Genomic DNA, 21,106 nt, shown 5'->3' with positions numbered 1-21,106 from the left:
TGAAACCCTAAATAATAGGCTGAAAAGAAAAAAATGTTTTGTTAGTTGGGAGAATTCTTTATGTGTGCCTTGTGAATTCTTCTTCCGCTTTCGGTTGTGACTGTAACATTGTTATTCCTAGCTATTATTTCCTTTTTATAAAGAGGTTTGTTCTTGCCCTTTATTTGTTTATCGGCAACGAAGATAGCTTTTCCAGGCTCATATGATTTAGGTTGTTTCCTTTTATTCTTTATATTTATTTTGTCTTTTTGGCTTTTACGAATTCTTTCAGCAAGATCTTCATGAACCTTGTCTTGAAAGTTGGTTAGATTTTGGTAATTGATTCGTTGCGTTCTTCCATAAAAAATGTCTGATGGTTTCTTTCCTGTAACGGAGTGAATGCTGTTGTTGTAGCGATCGACGACAATGTTAATTATTTCTTTAAATGGTAAATTCCGATGTTCCTGTTGTAGGCATCTGGATATTTCCTCTAATGTTGAGTGGACTCGCTCTACAGCACCATTTGCTTCGCTTCTTTGCGTTGGAGTGAGGTATACCTCGATTCCCAATGTCCTCAAATAATCGACTATAACAGGGCTTGAAAAGCTAGGTTCTCTATCCATTTCTATCATTCGAGGTACTGTGTAGTAATGTACAATTTTCACCAATTTTTGTCGTAAGTGCAAGGCTGATCTGTTTCTTATTTTGAAGAATTTTGCAAATTTACTGAATTTATCGATACAAGTGATGAATTTTTCCTTATTTATTTGTATCAAATCTATGTGAAGGATTTCAGATGGATAGGTGGGTATAGGTGTTTCTGATAGCCATGGATTGTTGGGATGGCGGTCATATTTACATGTTTCACATTCGGATGTGTATTTCTTAATGAGGCTAGCCATTTGCGGAAAGTAGTATTTCTCCATTATTTGTTCCTTATTTTCCTTCCACTTCCTGTGTGCTCGTTTATGTTCATGGCTGATGATATGTTACTTATTCTCCTCATTGTTGATATCCTGCACGATTCGTTGTGTTATGCGAATTTTGTATCCTTGCAGATGGTTCTTATATAAGTCCTGCAGCAACTGAATTCGATTTTCAGGTATTTTAATGCCATTGACGATTGAAGGTGATAGTGTTCTCTTTAATGCTTCTAATAGACTCGTATTGCTGATATCTTGAAGACCAATATAATGGCGGTGGTAATTTGGATGAGGATTTTCGTAGGCAGAAGGTATTGGTCCTTGTGAAACGATGATCTGATTTTTGAACACGTTAAGCGGAGCTTCGCAATGTGGTATTAGGTCGCTGCTGTCCTCTTCTGCGCTGTGCACTGTTACTGTAGTTTCTGTGTTGTTGAGTTCTTGTTTTAGTCTTGAAAGTGCATCGGCAACCTTGTTAGTGACCACCGGCTTGTATATTAACTCGTAGTTGTATTCCTCTATTCGTGATTTCCATCTCTTAAGCTTGGCGTTGTTGTTTCTGTTGCCTAGACTGAACGTTAAAGGTTGGTGGTCTGTTAAAATCTTTACCTTTTTTGCTCCATAGAGGTAACACCTGAACTTGTCTAGAGCCCAGACTATTGCTAATAGTTCTCGCTCGTTGGTTGCGTATGCTTCTTCTGCCTTGTTGAGTGCTCGTGACGCATATGATATTGGACGATCTTTGCCTATGTCGCCCTGCGACAGCACTGCACCGAGTGCTATATTCGAAGCGTCGGTCGTTAGGATAAAAGGTTGTTCAAAATCGGGGAATACTAATAACTCTGTAGATGATAAGGCCTGTTTCAACTCATTGAATGCTCTGAGTTCTTCTTCGTTGAATGTGATGGCTATTTTCCTTGATTGACTAGCCCTCACTTGGGCATTTTTACCTCGGGTAAGGTTGGTAAGTGGTTTAGCTAATTGTGAGAAATCCCTGATAAACCTTCTGTAATATGATGCTAACCCCAGGAAACCTTTTAACTCCTTCAAATTTTCTGGAATCTTCATTTTTTGTATTGCTGCGATTTTTTCAGGATCTGTTTTTATGCCTTCACTTGTGATGATGAAGCCTAAAAATTTCGTTTCTGCCCTCATAAATTCAGTTTTATCTAAATTCACTTTCAAATTGGCCTTCTCTAGTGTATCGAAAATTTTCTCAACGTTTCTCAGATGTTCGTCCTCAGTTTTTCCTCCGAATACTATTATATCATCGATGTAAACGTAGCATATTTTCCCAATATATTCTTTTAATACGTCATCGATCATTCTCTGGAAGATCGAGGGTGCATTTTTGAGCCCAAAGGGTAGGCGCAAAAATTCAAATTTACCATTCAATGTGGAGAAGGCGGTTTTCATTATATCTTCGTCCTTCATCTTGATCTGGTGGAAGCCGGAAGTTAGGTCTATCGTGGTGTAGTATTTAGAGCTCCCTAAACTCGCTATTGTTTGAGTAATATCCGGTATTGGGTATGCGTCGGATATGGTAACAGCGTTGAGTCTTTTGAAATCTACGACCATTCTGTACTTTCTTGTTCCTGTGGAGTCCCTTTTCTTTTCGACGACCCAAATTGGTGCGTTGTATGGACTTTTTGAAGGCCTGATGATTCCATTCTCTAAAAGACTCTGGATTTGGTTGTTCACCTCGTTCCTCATGTTTACTGGGTATGGGTAAATTTTTGAATAGATTGGTTCGCTAGTCGAGGTTTTAATTTCTGCTCGAACTTGAGTGTCGATAGTTTCTTGATCGTTGAGAGGACCGAAGAGTTTCTGGTACTTGCTAAGAAGGCTGATGACCCTGTTCCTGGATTCTTGGTTTAGATGATCCATCCTTGTTTCGATATTGTTTACTTGGATCGATTTCTTGCCTCTTAGCGGTATCGTGATGTTCGGCGATATTTTCAGCGTGTTTTCTTTGCGATCGATGATTGCCTCCAGTTGTTTCAAAGTATCGTCGCCGATGATCCCATCGAATGACTTTAGTCCTGGTAGTAGGAAGAAGTCTAATTTTGTGTTGTTGCCGTACGGTTTGAAAAGTCTCGCACTGACTTTTTGTGTAATAGTAATATCTCCTCCAGCTGATCGTATTGTAAATGGGCGTTCTGTCGGCCTTGGTCTCTTGGCGTGTTCTGGCTTTAGTAAGTTTTTGTTTGCCCCAGTGTCTACAAGAAACTTGAGCATTTTGTTGTCGGCTGTGTTGTATACTATGTATGGAATGCTCGAGAGGCTGGGAGTATAAAATTTAATTCGTCTTCTTCTTCGCATTCCGATCCCTCTGATTCGTGCTCGTAATTTGCTCTTAATTGTTCTTCATATTGTGCTGCGTCTTCAGAAGTTTCCAAGTTATAAAATCTCTGCTGCTTACGATTCATGTAGCTTGTGTCGCTTGGTCGTTTGAAATTTTGACTGGGCCGGTTTGAATAGTCCACCTGTTTGGTTTGTATCGAGTGATCCACTTCCATCGGGACAGGCGGTTTCGGTTGGCTTGGTCTGGCTGGTGCCTCTTCGTTCGTTCCCCTGAATGCGTATCTATTACCGTTGTATGGCTACTGGTAGTAAGTGCTTATTGGCTGTGGTTGGTTAAATGACGGTTTTTTCCTTGAAAGAGCATTGATTGGAGCTACCACTCTATTGGTTGAGCCCTCACTGTGTATTGGTATGCTACGTACGCTGGCATTCTGGATTTCGAGGCAAGAAGAATACGCCTCTGGTAAGGGTTGAGGTCGCTGAATGATGAGCATTCTTGATAGATCTCCGTTTAGCCCTCTTATGAATACATCTAGGGCAGTGTTCCGATATGTTTCACTTAGTGCTTGTAATGTGTCGATAGTATAATTTTCGGTTTTAATTTTGTTGATTATCAGCGACAGCTGATGATTGACGTTAGCGTAGAATTCGTCAATTGTGAGGTTCCTCTGAGTTAGATTGGACAGTTGGTGTACCAGTGTCCTGACATCTCGTTTATCAGCATAATGAAGGGATAAACATGCCTTTATTTCATCCCAGCTGTTGTCAAAAATATTGTGCGATATTAGAGCACCATTCGCATTACCTCGAATTTTCTGGCGAATGTTTTGTAGTATTGCTCTATATATGGGTTTGTGCTTTACGATTGCGTAATCTGCCAGTATGCTCTCGACGCTATGAACCCATGATACGTACTGCGTCGGGTTTCCATCGAACACTTGCAGCTCCTTTACTGCATCTGGCAATTTACAAATGTCTTTTAGGTCCTGCTCTGTCTTTGGCCCTACTGGTCCTGACGAGGAGGGTTGTTGCGTAGGTTTTCTTGTATTTTCTAATGATTCTATTTTAATTTGCAATAATTTGATCATGTTGAGTTGAGCGTTAATAGCCCCAGTCATCTCTCTCATCGCATTTTGTATTTCTTCGATTTTTTTCTCCATATTTAATATTATTGTATTTTATTTATTTTATTTTATTATTATTTCTTTTTATTTTTGTAAATAATGCTTCGCTACTTTTTAGCTTAAAAAATGTTTGTCTCTCGTAAAGGTTTAATGAAGAATTCTTATTCTTGTGTTTTGTTGTACTCACGTTATGAGTAGAATGCTTCGCATTGGGTTCCTTTAGATACTTCGTAGTGGTCCTTTTTAGCTTAGAGCGTTGATAATTGCGGTAAGCCTACTGCGGTACGATTGGTATCACTTTTATATGGTCTGCAACTAACTCGTTATGTTCCCACGTTGATAACGTTCTGTAGTTCCAGGTCCCTGCTCGGGCGCCAGTTAAGAAATTATAGTTCAATTTCTTGTAAAAAAATATTTTCGCGGACTAATGTCCGTTTTATTGAGTTAATGTCTGATTATAATGACAAAACTTAACTGAACTTAATTACTAATTTTGAACATATTTATAGTAAATAATTGATTATTAAGCAAAATATTACATTTATAAAGTTAAAGCTAAATTATAAAGTTAAAAATGCTTATTAGGCATTTATTGTGGGAATTATAAAAATAGAGTTTTCACAGGTAAATTGCTAAACAATATTCTCATGAAAATTATGCTGACCTCAGCGTCTGATGTTATGCGCGTGTATCATAATGTCTTAACTTACATATATTCTGTATGTACATATATTTTTTTAAAGCTTGCTGACGAAACGTAATGTTCAAAACAATAACAAATGCAATATTAATATTCAGATGTCACAAAACATCTGATGTCTGATAAAAGCTGACATTTATTTACGTTAAGATTAATTCGTTTATCCGAAACAAAAATATGTGAGATCATTATATTTTCAAATATTATTTATTTCTCGGTTTGTGTTTCTAATAATAAAAATAACGTAAAACGTATCATTTATTTCTTAGTTTGTGTTTCTAATTATAAAAAGTATAAAAGAAAAACGTTCTTTGTTATACAAAAATTTTTTCAGAAAATCTTAAAATAGAGCTATTTCGGGGCTAAAAAGTTCCAATTTCAGATTTTTCTGGGACCCTAGAGGCAAAACTCTATCTAATGCCCTTCGTCCTATGTCTCTAGCCCTTCTAGAAGTACCCGTACTTTTTACCACCTGAGAAGTAGCTATATATATATAATGTAAAATAGGATGGTTTTTGAAGAGTTATACGAAATATGAATAAAATATAGAATTATAAAGGAAAATTCAAGGTACTGCGTAGCCTAGTGGTTAGCGTGGTAGTCTCATAGTTAGAAGGTTATTGGATCAATGCTTGCCTGGATGTTGTCGTGTTTTTATTTTTTTGGATTATTTTAAAAATTTTTTTTTATTTTATTTAAATTTTGTGTTTTTTTTTTTAATATATAACAGATAAATGTTATTATAAAAGTTTAAAGAAAATTTCCAAAAAAATATTCTTATAATAGTTTGGAAAAATTCGCAAAAATTTTAAGTACATAAATATGTATGTATGTATATTTTTTTTTAAAGCTTCCTGAATAATTTTTTTTAAGCTTTCTATATAAATTTAATAATATTCAAAACTGTAGAATATATAGAAATAAATTTTAAACGCATAATAATCATGGGAGTAAACATACAAAAATTAATTTTTCAAATAAAGAAAAGGTTTAGTCAAAAACAAAATAATAATTTATGTATGTAAAAATATATGTATGTATAAATATATGAATATATGTGTGTATGTATATTTGAATGGATTAGAATTGAAGAGTTTAAAATTTTTCGTTCCAACATATGAACGTATGTACATATGAATGTAATAGAATCGAAAATTAAAAAAGAAACAAAAACAAAATAATAATTTATGTATGTAAAAATATATGTATGTATGTATATATGAATACATGTGTGTATGTATATATGAATGGATTAGAATTGAAGATTTTAAAATTTTTCGTTCCAACATATGAACGTATGTACATATGAATGTATTAGAATCGAAAATTTTGAAATTTTGCTGTTGGAAAAATTAGAAATAAAATTATAAATGCAAACATACATAATTATGAATGGATACCTTTTTTTATACCCGTACGAACGTATGTTCGAAGGGTATACTAAATTTGCCTTACCGTTTGTAACGCTAAGAAATAACGGTGTTAGATATAGACTCAAGTGTATGTTTTTGATCAGCGTCAAATTCTGAGTTGATTTAGCTTTGTCTGTCCGTCCGTCCGTCCGTCCGTCCGTCCGTCCCAACGATAACTCAAAAACTAATTGAGCTAAGTTCACCAAATTTTCACAAATGATTTATTGTAGTAAGTGCCAGAACCCTATTTAAATTGGACATGATCGGGGTACCGGTTCAGAAAGCTGCCATACAACTTCAAAATTTATTTGGCTATATCTCAGACACTATAAAAGTTATGGTATTGAAATTTCACACAAACGAATATATTAGTAAGGCCAATATGCCCCATAAAAGTCGTTGAAATTACTTGGCTCCTTCTGGTACCTGCCATACAACTTCAAAAGTTATTTGGCTATATCTCAGAAACTATAAAAGCTGTGATATCGAGATTTCACACAAGTGAATATATTAGTAGGGCCGATGTGTCTGGTAAAAGTCGTTGAAATTACTTGGCTCCTTCTGGTACCTGCCGTACAACTTCAAAAGTTATTTAACTATATTTCAGAAACTATTAAATGTATTGAAATTTCACACAAGTGAGTATATTAGTAGGGCCGATGTGCTTGATAAAATTCGCTAAAATTCCTTGCCTCTTTCTGGTAGCTGCCATACAACATCAATAGTAGTTTGGCACAACCAGTTTTTTGAATAACACATAGTACTGAAATTTTGCATAAATTAATATGGTAATACGGCAACTTAAAGTCATAGTCTGCCCCATAGTTAGTTATGGCGCATTAGTTATTCGCACATAGGATAACAAATTCGTACGGGTATCACAGAGTTGACAAGGTCAACTCTATTTTTTTTCTCGTTTTTAAACTGTGGGTAAACATAATTGAATTTTATACATAAAGAAAAGGTTTAGTCAAAAACAAAATAATAATTTATGTATGTAAAAATATATTATTGGATCAATGCATAATAATTAAATCATGGGAGTAAACTTACAAAAAGTAATTTTTCAAATAAAGAAAAGGTTTAGTCAAAAACAAAATAATAATTTATGTATGTAAAAATATATGTATGTATAAATATATGAATATATGTGTGTATGTATATTTGAATGGATTAGAATTGAAGAGTTTAAAATTTTTCGTTGCAACATATGAACGTATGTACATATGAATGTATTAGAATCGAAAATTAAAAAGGAAACAAAAACAAAATAATAATTTATGTATGTAAAAATATATGTATGTATGTATATATGAATACATGTGTGTATGTATATATGAATGGATTAGAATTGAAGATTTTAAAATTTTTCGTTCCAACATATGAACGTAAGTACATATGAATGTATTAGAATCGAAAATTTTGAAATTTTGCTGTTGGAAAAATTAGAAATAAAATTATTAACACAAACACACGTTATTATGAATGTATATCTAGTTTTTTAAAGTGCGGGTGAACATATAGAAATAAATTTCTCAAATAAAGAAAAGGTTTAGGTTAAAATAAAATAATAATTGTATTCAAATATACATATGTACATATGAATGTAATTTTTTTTAAATAAAGAAAAGGTTTTGGCAAAAACAAAATAATAATTTTATTCAAATATATGTATGTATATATAAATGTATTAAAATTTAGCATTTTACAGTTTTTCGTTTGGAACATTAAAAATAAAATTCTAACTACATACGTACATACATATATTCTATATGTACATATATTTTTTTAAAGCTTGCTGACGAAACGTAATGTTCAAAACAATAACAAATGAAATATTAATATTCAGATGTCACAAAACATCTAATGTCTGATAAAAGCTGACATTTATTTACGTTAAGATTAATTCGTTTATCCGAAACAAAAATATGTGAGATCATTATATTTTCAAATATTATTTATTTCTCGGTTTGTGTTTCTAATAATAAAAATAACGTAAAACGTATCATTTATTTCTTGGTTTGTGTTTCTAATTATAAAAAGTACAAAAGAAAAACGTGCTTTTGTTATACAAAAATTTTTTCAGAAAATCTTAAAATAGAGCTATTTCGGGGCTAAAAAGTTCCAATGTCAGATTTTTCTGGGACCCTAGAGGCAAAACTCCATCTAATGCCCTTTGTCCCATGTCTCTAGCCCTTCTAGAAGTACCCGTACTTTTTACCACCTGAGAAGTAGCTATATATATATAATGTAAAATAGAATGGTTTTTGAAGAGTTATACGAAATATGAATAAAATATAGAATTATAAAGGAAAATTCAAGGTACTGCGTAGCCTAGTGGTTAGCGTGGTAGTCTCATAGTTAGAAGGTTATTGGATCAATGCTTGCCTGGATGTTGTCGTGTTTTCATTTTTTTGGATTATTTAAAAAATTTTTTTTTTATTTTATTTAAATTTTGTGTTTTTTTTTTTTAATATATAACAGATAAATGTTATTATAAAAGCTTAAAGAAAATTTCCAAAAAAATATTCTTATAATAGTTTGGAAAAATTCGCAAAAATTTTAAGTACATAAATATGTATGTATGTATATTTTTTTTTAAAGCTTCCTGAATAATTTTTTTTAAGCTTTCTATATGAATTTAATAATATTCAAAACTGTAGAATATATAGAAATAAATTTTAAACGCATAATTATTAAATCATGGGAGTAAACATACAAAAATTAATTTTTCAAATAAAGAAAAGGTTTAGTCAAAAACAAAATAATAATTTATGTATGTAAAAATATATGTATGTATATATGTATGAATATATGTATGTATGTATATATGAATGGATTTGAATTGAAGATTTTAAAATTTTTCGTTCCAACATATGAACGTATGTACATATGAATGTATTAGAATCGAAAATTTTGAAATTTTGCTGTTGGAAAAATTAGAAATAAAATTATAAATGCAAACATACATAATTATGAATGGATACCTGTTTTTTTTAAACTGTGTGTAAACATATAGGATTGCTTTTTCCAAATAAAGAAAAGGTTTAGTCAAAAACAAAATAATAATTTATGTATGTAAAAATATATGTATGTATGTATATATGAATATATATGTGTATGTATATATGAATGGATTGGAATTTAGCATTTTACAGGTTTTCGCTAACAATAAAAATAAAATTTTAGGTAGATACATACGTACATAAAATGTGTATGTATATTTTTTTAAGCTTGCTGACGAAACATAATATTCAAAACAATAACAAATGAAATATTAATATTCAGATGTCACAAAACATCTGATGTCTGATAAAAGCTGACATTTATTTACGTTAAGATTAATTCGTTTATCCGAACCAAAAATATTTGAGATCATTATATTTTCAAATATTATTTATTTCTCGGTTTGTGTTTCTAATAATAAAAATAACGTAAAACGTATCATTTATTTCTTGGTTTGTGTTTCTAATTATAAAAAGTATAAAAGAAAAACGTGCTTTTGTTATACAAAAAATTTTTCAGAAAATCTTAAAATAGAGCTATTTCGGGGCTAAAAAGTTCCAATATCAGATTTTTCTGGGACCCTAGAGGCAAAACTCTATCTAATGCCCTTTGTCCCATGTCTCTAGCCCTTCTAGAAGTACCCGTACTTTTTACCACCTGAGAAGTAGCTATATATATATAATTAAATTTTATATTATGTATATTGTAACGAGTTGATCTATTCTCATAGAGAATATGCAAGGCTTTATAACTTTTAATTCAATTAAAATTTTTCTTTTTATGTACAAACATCATTTTATTGTTTTTTTAGATGAGTTTCTGACTGCATTTTCTTTGAAGAAGAATATACTGTGGTTATTGGACACAACACCTTCTTCTGATGATATAAGTACTGTTCATGGAATACGGTTTGTAAATGCCATTATGCTACTTGTTTCACATAAATCTATGGCGGCACTTTTCAATCCCTTTATGAATAGAACATATTTAGCTGAAGTAAGTTCGAACTAATTCAGATTTCGACGAATAAAGAAAAAAAAATCTTAATCTTAAACTTTTCTTACATTAGAATTTAGGAAAAACTTGGACTGTTATAGGAAGAGCTGCGTCCCTCTACACAGACCCCTTCTTATTGATTAGTGGAATGTTAACAGCTTACTCGATGTTAGGTAGTCTAGAACGTGGAGGCAAAATTAATGTAAAAAAGGAATGGATGAGTCGCATATTTAGGTATAATAATAAAATATTTTCGTTTTTTATTGGTAACATTTATTTGAATAGGATATTACCACCTGTAGTAGCGTTAATGTTATTTTGCACTTTTATCATGCCTCATATCGGTTCCGGTCCCCAATGGAATTTGGTTGTAGGAACACATGCCAATTTGTGCAAAGCTTACTGGTGGAGATTACTTCTATTTATTCAAAATTATTTTGGCTTCAGGGAGATGGCAAGACTAAAAATTTTTATTCATCCAGCATATATTTTTTTTAAATTCATCATCTTTTCAGTGCTTGACACATACTCATCATTTAGGAATAGATACACAGCTATTTTTTTTTTCCCCCTTTATTATATTAAGTTTATATAATTGGCCAAGGAATACATGTCTCCTTTTAATTTTTGCTATCGGTTTGGGTACAGCCATGCGATTTTATACATCTTGTGCAAACGAATTAGCAAACTACATTTATTTTGGAGCAAGGTAAGTAATAACTTCAAATTACTAAAAGGAATAAGAAAATCTGATGTGGTGAGAAAACAACCAACGGCAATGCATAGTGGCTGGTTTATTGAAAGTGTTACAGAAGATTATGAAAATTCATTTTGAACACTTCCCTTCAATTTTAAAGAAATTAGGAAGCTTTTAATTAACATACGTAGAGAAGCTCAGCAGTTAGTTTCCATAAAAACCAGAACCGAAATATCAAATTTCAAGAAATTCCATCATTGCAGTGAAAAAAAAATAGCGAATACACTTGTGTCTTTTCACATTGCATCGTAAAATTTTTTTGAATATTTTTGCTTTATTTCACATTACATAGTAAAAAAGTTTAACCTATTTAAATTTCATAAATTTTATAATGAATGCATTCCTCTGTATGCAGTGTAAATACGTTTTTAATAAACAGGATGTTAAAGAAATGCTAATAACTTCAGAATTCGTCAACAAAGAGTAACCATTAGACACTTGCTTTAGAGATAATTAATAAATTTTATATTTTTTTTTTATGATCAGTTATATCTGTCGTTTAGGTTAGGTTATGTTAACGCGGCCCCGCGAAGGGTATACCGTCGGATCTCTCCTTTTCCACCTCTCATTCGAACCTGCTGGAACTGCTTACAAATCGACAAGACCGAGTCCACTAAGTCCACAGCGGAATTGAAGAAGTAACATCCAAGGAATATCTTCCTAGTTGCATGTTTGCTAATCAGACAATTACCGCCAGACAATATCAGATCTCTTGAACGACGCAAGTGTAGCTTTGGCCACAGCTTCCTGGTACCGTTAAATGTTAATTCATTTACCCATCAGAGATTGGCGTGCACCACTGCCGTCTTGCGTAACACCAGTTTATGGGTGCTTAGAGGCATGTCCAAGTTCTCCTTTCCAAGTACAATTCCGAGGGATGTTCCATGTCTTATCTGACCTTTAGTTTTCGAGAAAAAGCTACTCAAATATAGAATTTAGGGATTTCTTTGAAATTTTATTAAAATTTGTCTGAAATATTTTGTTGTTTTACAAACTATGGGAGACTGAAGATAATATTGATATGGGAGATATTCGGAATTTTCACTTTGGGTACCTTTTTCTCGAAAACTTAAGGCCATATGTATCATTAATCTTTAAATAACTATCTAATGGTTACTTTATGTTAATATATTATATGGAGGATTATAAATATATTTTTTTTTTTTCCTTTGTTCACTCGTAGAAGGAGCATAGGGCTAGTGCATGATTTCTCATGCAATAGTTTCATAGTGTCATAGAGTTTTAACTGGATAATTTTATTAATTTTAATTTCGAAAAATTAATTACATGTAAAATCGATTTTTCTCTCTTTGTAGTATGTAAAGAGTGATTTGAAATTCTATACATATTCTTCTACATGAAAGTAATCACAGTGAAGCTACGTTGAAGTTAAATTTAAACGTTTCAGTCGGTATAAACCGATTGAATAAACCCTGCACCTTTCAATGTTGTATAGCAATTACTCGAACCAGTGAAACCATTCTGTAGAAACTTCATGGATATGTCTGACCTATAATTGGATATACGATCGCCAAGTTTAATGAATCTGACCTTACTATTTTTCCAAATATTTAATATTAGCTTTTGGACTCCTATGGCAGCTACCCGAACCTAACAAGTAATTGAACCAAAACTTCAAGACCATGTTTGACCTATAATTGGACAAACAACCGCCAAGTTTCATGAATCTTTTTTTTTTTAACCTACTTCGCTTCTAGGAGGAGCATAGGGCTGGTCTATGATTATTGCATATAACCATGAACCAGTTTCTGACGTCATTGGGTTTACTAGCTAGCTTGCGAACCTACCGTATAATATTGAATATAATTTTTATAGTGACCTGACTGGACTTTAAACCCGAGACCCTTCAGTTAAGGGACCAGTGCAACAACCACTGCATGAATGCTCATGAATCTCACTTCACTATTTTTCCGAATATTTAAAATTTTGATCGAATCGAATTTGGAGTTGTACCGAGTTTGGAGTTTGGAGGTACCCGAACCTGTTAAGTTATTACACTAAAACTTCAGAAATATATTTGACCTAAAATTGGACACGCGACTGCTAAGTTTCATGAATCTGACTTTATTATTTTTCTGAACATAAAAAATTTGCTTCAGAAGTTGTATGGCAGCCACCAGAACCGGTGCCATTATATTTTCAGAGCTTATGTAGAATGTACTTGGACACACGTATGCAAACTTTCATATTTATACCTTTATTAGTTTTTGAAATATTCAACATATACTCTTTGAGTTGTATGGCAGCTGCCCGAGCTTGTTGTCCGAATTATCCCAATTACAATAGGGTTCGTCCTTGGCACAAAAAAAAAAACTTGTGATCGGACGGACGGACGGACACGTCTAAATCAATGCAGATCTTTACTCTGAACAAAAATATATATATATGTCCATACCGCAGAAGACTTCTTTAAGTAGTTACAAACTCCATACCAAAGTTAATATACCCTTCACGAAGTGTAGGGACCGTGTCAACTTTGTGATACCGGTACGAATTTGTGCGAATAAATATGCCATAACTGAGATTGGGACAGACTATGACTTTAAGTTGCCGTATTACCATATTAGTTTATGCAAAATTTCAATATTGTATTTTTCAATATTTTGTATGAGAAGCGAGTCAAGAAATGTCAATGATTTTTATCACATACAACAGCCCTCATAATACACTTTTTCGGACGAGATTTCTGTAGTATAATTTCAATAAGTCCTGAGATAATGCCAAATAACTTTTGGAGTTGTATGGCTGCTAAAGAGCCAAGCAATTCCAACGATATTTGTCTAATACATTGGCCCTGCTAATTTATTCGTCAGAAGGAGCCAAGCAATTTCAATAACTTTTGTCAGACACATTGGCTCTACTAATATATTTGTTTGTGTGAAATTTCAATACCCTACCTTTTATAGTTTCTGAGATATAGCGAAATGAAATTTGAAGTTTGTGTGGCAGCTACCCGAACTAGTACCCCGATCATATTCAATTTAAATAGTAATAAATAATTTGTGAAAATTTGGTGGTTTTAGATGAATTAGTTTTTGAGTTATCGTTGACACTGATCAAAAACATACACTTGAGTCTATACTCAGACCATTATTTCGTTGCCTTCGAACATACGTTCGTACTGGTATAAAAACATTTTAACTAAAGGTCCAGTTGTTGTAATTTTTAAATGAATAAAATAAAATGGTCTGCTAATATCAGCAAAAGCTATATTGGTGACCCCGACGAGCGATGAAAAAATGTCCATCAAACGGACCCCTTTTGCAAATCTTTTGTCTCCTCCGGCTTCTGACTTTTATTTAAATGAAAATTTTAAAAATCGTTTAGCTAATATCGAGGAAATATTAACAAAATTAGGTACGAGATCAAATTAGTGGAATCGTTCCAGAAGTCGAAATGTTAATCTTAGTAAGTTCGTGTCTAGACAATCCATTTATTGCTACCACCAAAAATTTAGGTATGACGCGGGTAAATGTGTTGGACAGTGTCGGTTCTCTGATCTAAACTAGATCGCACCGTTATCGTCGCGGCTAATAACGAGAATTGCTTTTTGCTTCATGCCGCTTATTCGTGAAACGCTAATAACGACATTTTATTTGTAGTCGACGCTGACGTCACTGTTATATCAATTCGGCGTAGCATTGGGTGTAAAAATAGGCCTTCGGACTTCTCGCTTCCTCCCGTAAATGGAACCGCGATCTAAACTTACGGTACTAAGCTGCTTCAATTCAATATCGGTTTGCGCAGACAATTTTCAAACGCTTTTATTATCGCGTCGGTAGGTAGACTTATACTAAGGACTGATTTTTTAGAGCGTTTCGGCTATTTATTGATCTTAAAAACAGAACATTGGTAGATCCAAGCACAAAAATGTTGGTAAAGGCTTCATAATCTGAGGTTGACACCTTTGCATTATGCGGTAAATAACGAATACGCAGAGCTTCCTAAAAGCTCTTTAACTCTTTATGGGGGCTCAGATTATTCCACACCTGTTAAACATTCGGTCGTAAATAACGACCAAAGTAGAACCTCGCTTTCCTCTCCGCCTCGGCTGCATTGAATGCGTCATAAAACGGCGATGTAGTGTTCACCAGTTCTGCTCCGCCCGAGCATGGGCAGCATCTGTAAACCTTACCACCTTTTTCAAAGAATCATATCTGTAAAGCAGAAGAAGTACATATGTTCGTATAAGTTAATTTCTTATCAAACTTGCAAGTCAAAAAATTCAAATTTATTTCAGAAATAAAGCAACTTTATAATTTTATTATATTCTTTTATTATGAGTAAAACGGAAATAATTTGTGAATTTGCTTTTCATTAACCTAATCCGTTTGAAAGCTAACTTAAAAGTGAAATTATAATTTTATATTATTTTTATAAAAAGTTCTGTGTAAACGCTTCATAATGACTTGACTGATTCAGGTAGCTGCCATACAACTATAAAAGCAAATTTTCATAATTTGGCAAATTATAGGCAAAGATTCATAAAACTTGGAAGTCGTGTTTCCAATATCAGCCCACACATATCCCTGAAGTTTTTATGGAATGGCCTAACAGGTTTGGATAGCCATGGAACTTCAAAAGCTAATTTAAAATATTCAAAAAAATAATAGAGTTAGATTGATGAGACTTGGCAATTGTGTGTCTAATTATAGGTCAGACATATCTGTGCAGTTCTAATAGAGTGGTTTGTCAGATTCGAGTACTGAGTATATAAAAATGAGAGCTAATTCTAGATATTTCAAAAACAAATTTTAAACTCAGGTTGCTAACGTACAGGATATAATTCGGTCAGTTTATACCGAATGAAGCGTTTTTACTTGTTATTATTATAAATAGTTATGGAATTTAATATTTCACAAGTTTCAATAATTCTATACGCATTTTCTTTATTGTACTAAATTTGATCAAATTTTATTGTTGCACTTTTATTATCGTTAGATTTTAGTGGTTTTGCAATTAATTTTTCATATTGATAATTTTTTGTTAGTGGTAATTCAATAAGATAAAACAGACAAGTACCGTTAGTAATTATTTTGGCGGTTACTAAGTTTAATACTTCTTCTGCATTGGCGTAAGAAAATTTTTTATTATCTAAGACATTACCATTTTTCGATAGTAACATAGAGTTAACAATCTTAGCTCTGCACAGTGAATAGCTTGAGCAATATTGGATATTTCTTCTTTAAGTAATTTAGGTTTATATCGAATTCTCAAAATGGACAGATTGTCAAAATCATATTCAGAGTTAATTGTTCCTGAAATTTGGTTAGTAACTTGCGTTATGAGATTAATTTGTTCATTGAAGGTCTTATTTATTATTATTTGTTTGTTATTATTTCTTAACATGTTCTTAATTTTATCTTTGATCGTAATATCCATTCATCATTATCCGGACTTTCAATTATTCACTTCTATACAGTGCCGATTTCGTCGATCGCCCTTTTTCTCTCGATGATATTTTATTCGCCAAGTAGATAATGGGTGTGACTTGGTGCTTTCCTTGTTTACAAAGCTGCTAATTTCCCTGAATGCACCGCCAAGTACTTCTAGTTTGGTTATGTGAGTAAGCCTGAAACTGCTTATTACTTCTCTGGCAGTTAAGTGCTAAGGAATCTAAAAGTATTACGTAATTAGAAAAAGGACTTTTAAAAAATTTTATTAGAATTGAGGAGTCGTTATGCTTTGAGAGCGAATATTAGATTTATGTACGACTAGGCTACCTTGGGTGATAACTACAATATCCTGACTTTGCTTTACAATTCTAGTTACATTTATTAGTTAACTTGGATCTTATACGTTTATTAGGTTTTACGTAAATTATTTTCCCCGGCTTGTGTTGAACGATCGAGTCTCGTTTTTTGTTATGGTAATTAAGGTATTTTTTTTATTTTTCTACAATCTTTTCAATGTTCGATGGTCTAGTTTTTTAAAATTCGTCAGGAGTTATGTTGCGAGTTCTTCTAAAAAACAATTCCATCGGTTTTTTCCTATTACTGAATATTACTTAATGTACAGTTACATTTGTAAATTGTCCATTGTCATATATCTTCGACACAATCTTTAGGAAATTTTGCTTTAAGGCATCTCATAATATATACAACAGTAAAGTGAAATATTTCTATTTGCCTTTCAAGGATTTGCTTTCTATTTGGATGTCAGGGGTTTGACTACTTTAGCGTTGTTGCGTATAAACCCCTTATAATGCCCTGTTATACCGTTTTCCAGAAGTTTCATTTCAATGCCATAGGTTAAGGATAATTTTTTAAAGAAAACCGATCCTTCTAAAGGTTTTGTCTTAATTTGTGCTCTTTTTTACGGTCGTATAAGTTAATTTTTCGTTTACTTCGACAAATAAATTTGGATAGTTTTTTACAAGTAGTTGGCTGAGATTTGTTATTCTAAATTCTAAATTATTGATTGATTCTGAAGGTTGTTGTTTTAGAAGGAGTTAAATTTTTTGATTAAGCAATCGACAATTTTCATTGGTGTGTATTACTGCAACTAATTCCTTCAATGTATCGTGAACAATGATACCGTGGAATGAGGTGACAGTAGGTAAAAGGTAAAATTTGATTTTGTGAAAAGAGGTATACATATCTCTGTATGGTGGGTAACCCTAATGTTTCCCCCGCCCCCGAATTTGTCTAAAATATTGTTTTATTTGGTATCGGATTTTTAATTAATTTAGACCCCATGTCTGTCAAACTTTTATTTCTGCGTTTCACATAGTATGTTCTATGGAAGGAATCGAGGAAACCTCTAATCTAAAAAAGAATTATTTCCAGCCGATTTTTTGTTGTTTTGGCAAGAGTGGTATCGGCTACAAGCCCTTTGTTGAGATCTGTCCCGTCCATAAGATTTTTGTGTTTGCTCCGAGTCATTTAGTCTGGGTCTTGTATAATTTATTTTCATATAGTAAGATCCATTTTCATTGTTTTAGAATGGGTTGTCCGTTTATTGTTGTTGTAGCAATGCTGCTTATTTTGAAAATTGTTTGTTCTGGTCAGTTGAAAATTGTTATTAGATCTAGGTTCTATTTTAGTTTGCTGGTACGATTCTGCACGCAGTGGGTTTATTGTCGATAATGGAAGTTTGGAGGATATTTTTCGTATGAATTGAATTGCTTTTGTTGGTTGAAATTCCTATTATTATTCCGACTTGAAAATGCTCGATGTTGATTAGGCGAGTTTGCCCTTTGCAGTAAATTCGTATTAATTAATCCCGCGGTGGAATATTGAAAGATTCGGTTGTGATTGTCTGATTCCCGCTCCTTGACCCATTTTATTGATTCGCACGCAAAACTGTAGCGCCTAGATAAGGACTCTGAGCTGCCTGATTGCTAGTAGCTTAAGTAAATCTTCGTTGACACCGCGAATGAATGTATCTAAGGCCTTATTCTTGTAAAATTGCTTCATTGTTGCACGGCAGTCGTGTGGTAAGTCCATGGATCTCAATTTTTCTATTATTTGTGAAAGGTGTTGATGAATTCATTTATAAAAGTCCTGTACTGTTCCGTTTCCTTGGCTAGTTCTGATTATCTAATTCTCAACAGTGTCGATCTACCTTTTATCAGCATAATATAAATTTAAATATTTAATGATCTTCTCCCCATTCAGCGGTGTGCTTTAGGATTCTAAGGCTCTGTCAGCTTCGCCGATGATCTTGTTGCGCGTGGCACTTAATATACCATAATATTTCGTGCCACCTTTCAAATCTTTCCATATCTATCTTTTTTTCTTCATCAAGTTGTAAACATTTACCGGGGTCACTTGGAGCCCGCTGCGTTTCGTATTGCACTATTCTTCTGATTGTTTCCTTGAGCTCTACATCTTCGTTCGCATTTGGGTTCTCCATTATGGGACTCAATTCTGCTTCTTCGCTGAGTGGATATTTTCCGTTGTGGGTTAACCAATGATATACACGTGTTTGGCGTAATGACGAATAATTATTGTATTTGGCAGATAATTGGTGTAAGTATTTGGGATGTCGTATTTAATAATCAAGTAATGGGTAGGATTGATGCAAAAGACAGGGATAAAGCACCCCTGCCTTCATGATATTTTCAACCAATGAGCAACTTTACTTTTTAGATTTACTTCAAATTTTTCGTATAATCAAAGTTTAATTGGAATTTAAAAAATATTTATTTAATTTTTCATTATATTTTAATTTGTCAAATTTTCAAAAAGAAATTTTATTAGATTTCCTTTGAAAGTTTGAAAATCAGCTTTGATAAAGTGCGTATGTAACGCACGAAATATATTAGCGAAAAATAAACAAAAAAAAAAAAAGTATTTTATTCCGAATAAAAGGAAGTTTTCTTTTCATACCAATAAAAAAAAATCTGATGTGGTCAGCACATAACCGACCGCATTGTGTATTGTCTAGTTAAATGAAAGTGTTACAGAATATTATCAAGTTCTATTCATTTCAAATTCCTTAAGTTGTATTCATTTTGAAATTCCTTGAGAATAATGAAAGTAATTAAATCGTTTAAACAACAACATATTAATTTAATGACAAAATTGATTTTTAATTTTTACTTTTATTCAATTGTTAATAAGTAATTATTTGTTAATATTTATGATAAAAGAAAAACAACAATTCATTAGAATTACTTGTCCCAAATATTTTATAACCAGAAACTTCTGATTTTTAAATTCTTATCAAATTTAGCACTATTTATTTTTACTGCTCACTACGCTTCACTACGTGTTTTCTTAAGAAAAAATTTAATGTTAAGTTTGCTTAAATTACCACTTTACAAGAATTTTATTTTTTTTCAAAATAAATGACTTCTAAGTCAGCTTTAAATTACTTTTGGCTTAACTTCAATAATTTTCAATAGACTTACAGCAAGATCATTTTTTCTATGTTCGTGTTGACTTCGGCCAGCAGATCGAGCGGCTGCTCACATAACTTTTGAGCTATGGAGCTCCTTTCCGTAGGTGGTACTAATTGAATTTTTCTGGCTAGCTGTTTATTTATTGAGAATTCACTTCAAATTTTTTTTACTCTTGATTTTTTTGTTAATTCCTTCTTAGTTACAAAGTTTTCTTTTCTTTTTAATTAGTAAAGCTCAATGAAATTTTATTTTTGTTTTTTATACCCTGCACTTCGTGAATGGTATATTCACTTTGGTTTGGAGTTTGTAACAACTTGAAGGAGTCGTCTCCGGTATAGACATATATGTATATATTCTTGCTCAGCGAAAAATTCTGCGTTGATTTAGACATGTCCGTCCGTCCGTCCGTCCTTCACTCCAATCCCACGATATCTCAAAAATGAATAAAGCAATCGGCACCAAACTTTCACAAATTGCCTCTTTTGCGCAAACGGCTGCAAATTTATAATTTACAATGCATAATTTTATAATTATAAAAGTAAATTTTAAGAAAAATTTTTAGGGAAAAGAAAAGAGGAAAATTTTTTTAATTTATTTAGGAAAAAGAAAAGAGTTAGGTTCATGAAAATTGACAGTTGTGTGTCCAATATCAGCCCACACATATCCCTGAAGTTTTGATGGAATGGCCTTACAGGTTTGAGTAGCTGCCATGAAACTCCAAAAGCTAATTTAAAATATTCAAAAAAATAATAGAGTTAGATTCATGAAACTTTGAAGTTTTGTGTCCAATTATAGGTCAGACGTATCCATGCAGTTTTTATAGAGTGGTTTGTCAGGTTCGAGTACTTGGTATATAACAATGAGAGCTAATTCTAGATATTTCAAAAACAAATTTTAAACTCAGATTGCTTACTTGCAGGGTATAATTCGGTCGGCTTTACCGAAACATTTTATTTGTTCTTAATGTTTTCTTTATTTTGTAAGAGCTCTTAGTTTTCAGTTACCTTAATATTCTTCAATTTGCTTATTCAAATTC

At 32.5% G+C, this 21,106-nt stretch overlaps 1 protein-coding gene across 3 annotated transcripts in view; it reads left to right on the top strand.

The window, feature by feature from the left end:
• Nucleotides 1-21,106, top strand: part of LOC129616972 (nose resistant to fluoxetine protein 6-like) — a 95,353-nt gene that overhangs the window by 69,474 nt on the left and 4,773 nt on the right. For 2 of the 3 annotated variants that reach the window (XM_055532446.1, XM_055532445.1), the window contains exons 2-5: nucleotides 10,260-10,444; nucleotides 10,518-10,678; nucleotides 10,730-10,898; nucleotides 10,960-11,153. In XM_055532446.1, the coding sequence (XP_055388421.1) occupies nucleotides 10,260-10,444; nucleotides 10,518-10,678; nucleotides 10,730-10,898; nucleotides 10,960-11,153 (709 nt within the window). The remainder of the gene's footprint in view (nucleotides 1-10,259; nucleotides 10,445-10,517; nucleotides 10,679-10,729; nucleotides 10,899-10,959; nucleotides 11,154-21,106) is intronic. The other variant, XM_055532447.1, reaches the window with a different exon arrangement.

The sequence above is a fragment of the Condylostylus longicornis genome, unplaced genomic scaffold, assembly GCF_029603195.1.
Source record: "Condylostylus longicornis isolate FDR11 unplaced genomic scaffold, ASM2960319v2 ptg000351l, whole genome shotgun sequence".
Lineage (NCBI taxonomy): Eukaryota > Metazoa > Arthropoda > Insecta > Diptera > Dolichopodidae > Condylostylus > Condylostylus longicornis.
This window is presented reverse-complemented; position numbering and strand designations above follow the sequence as displayed.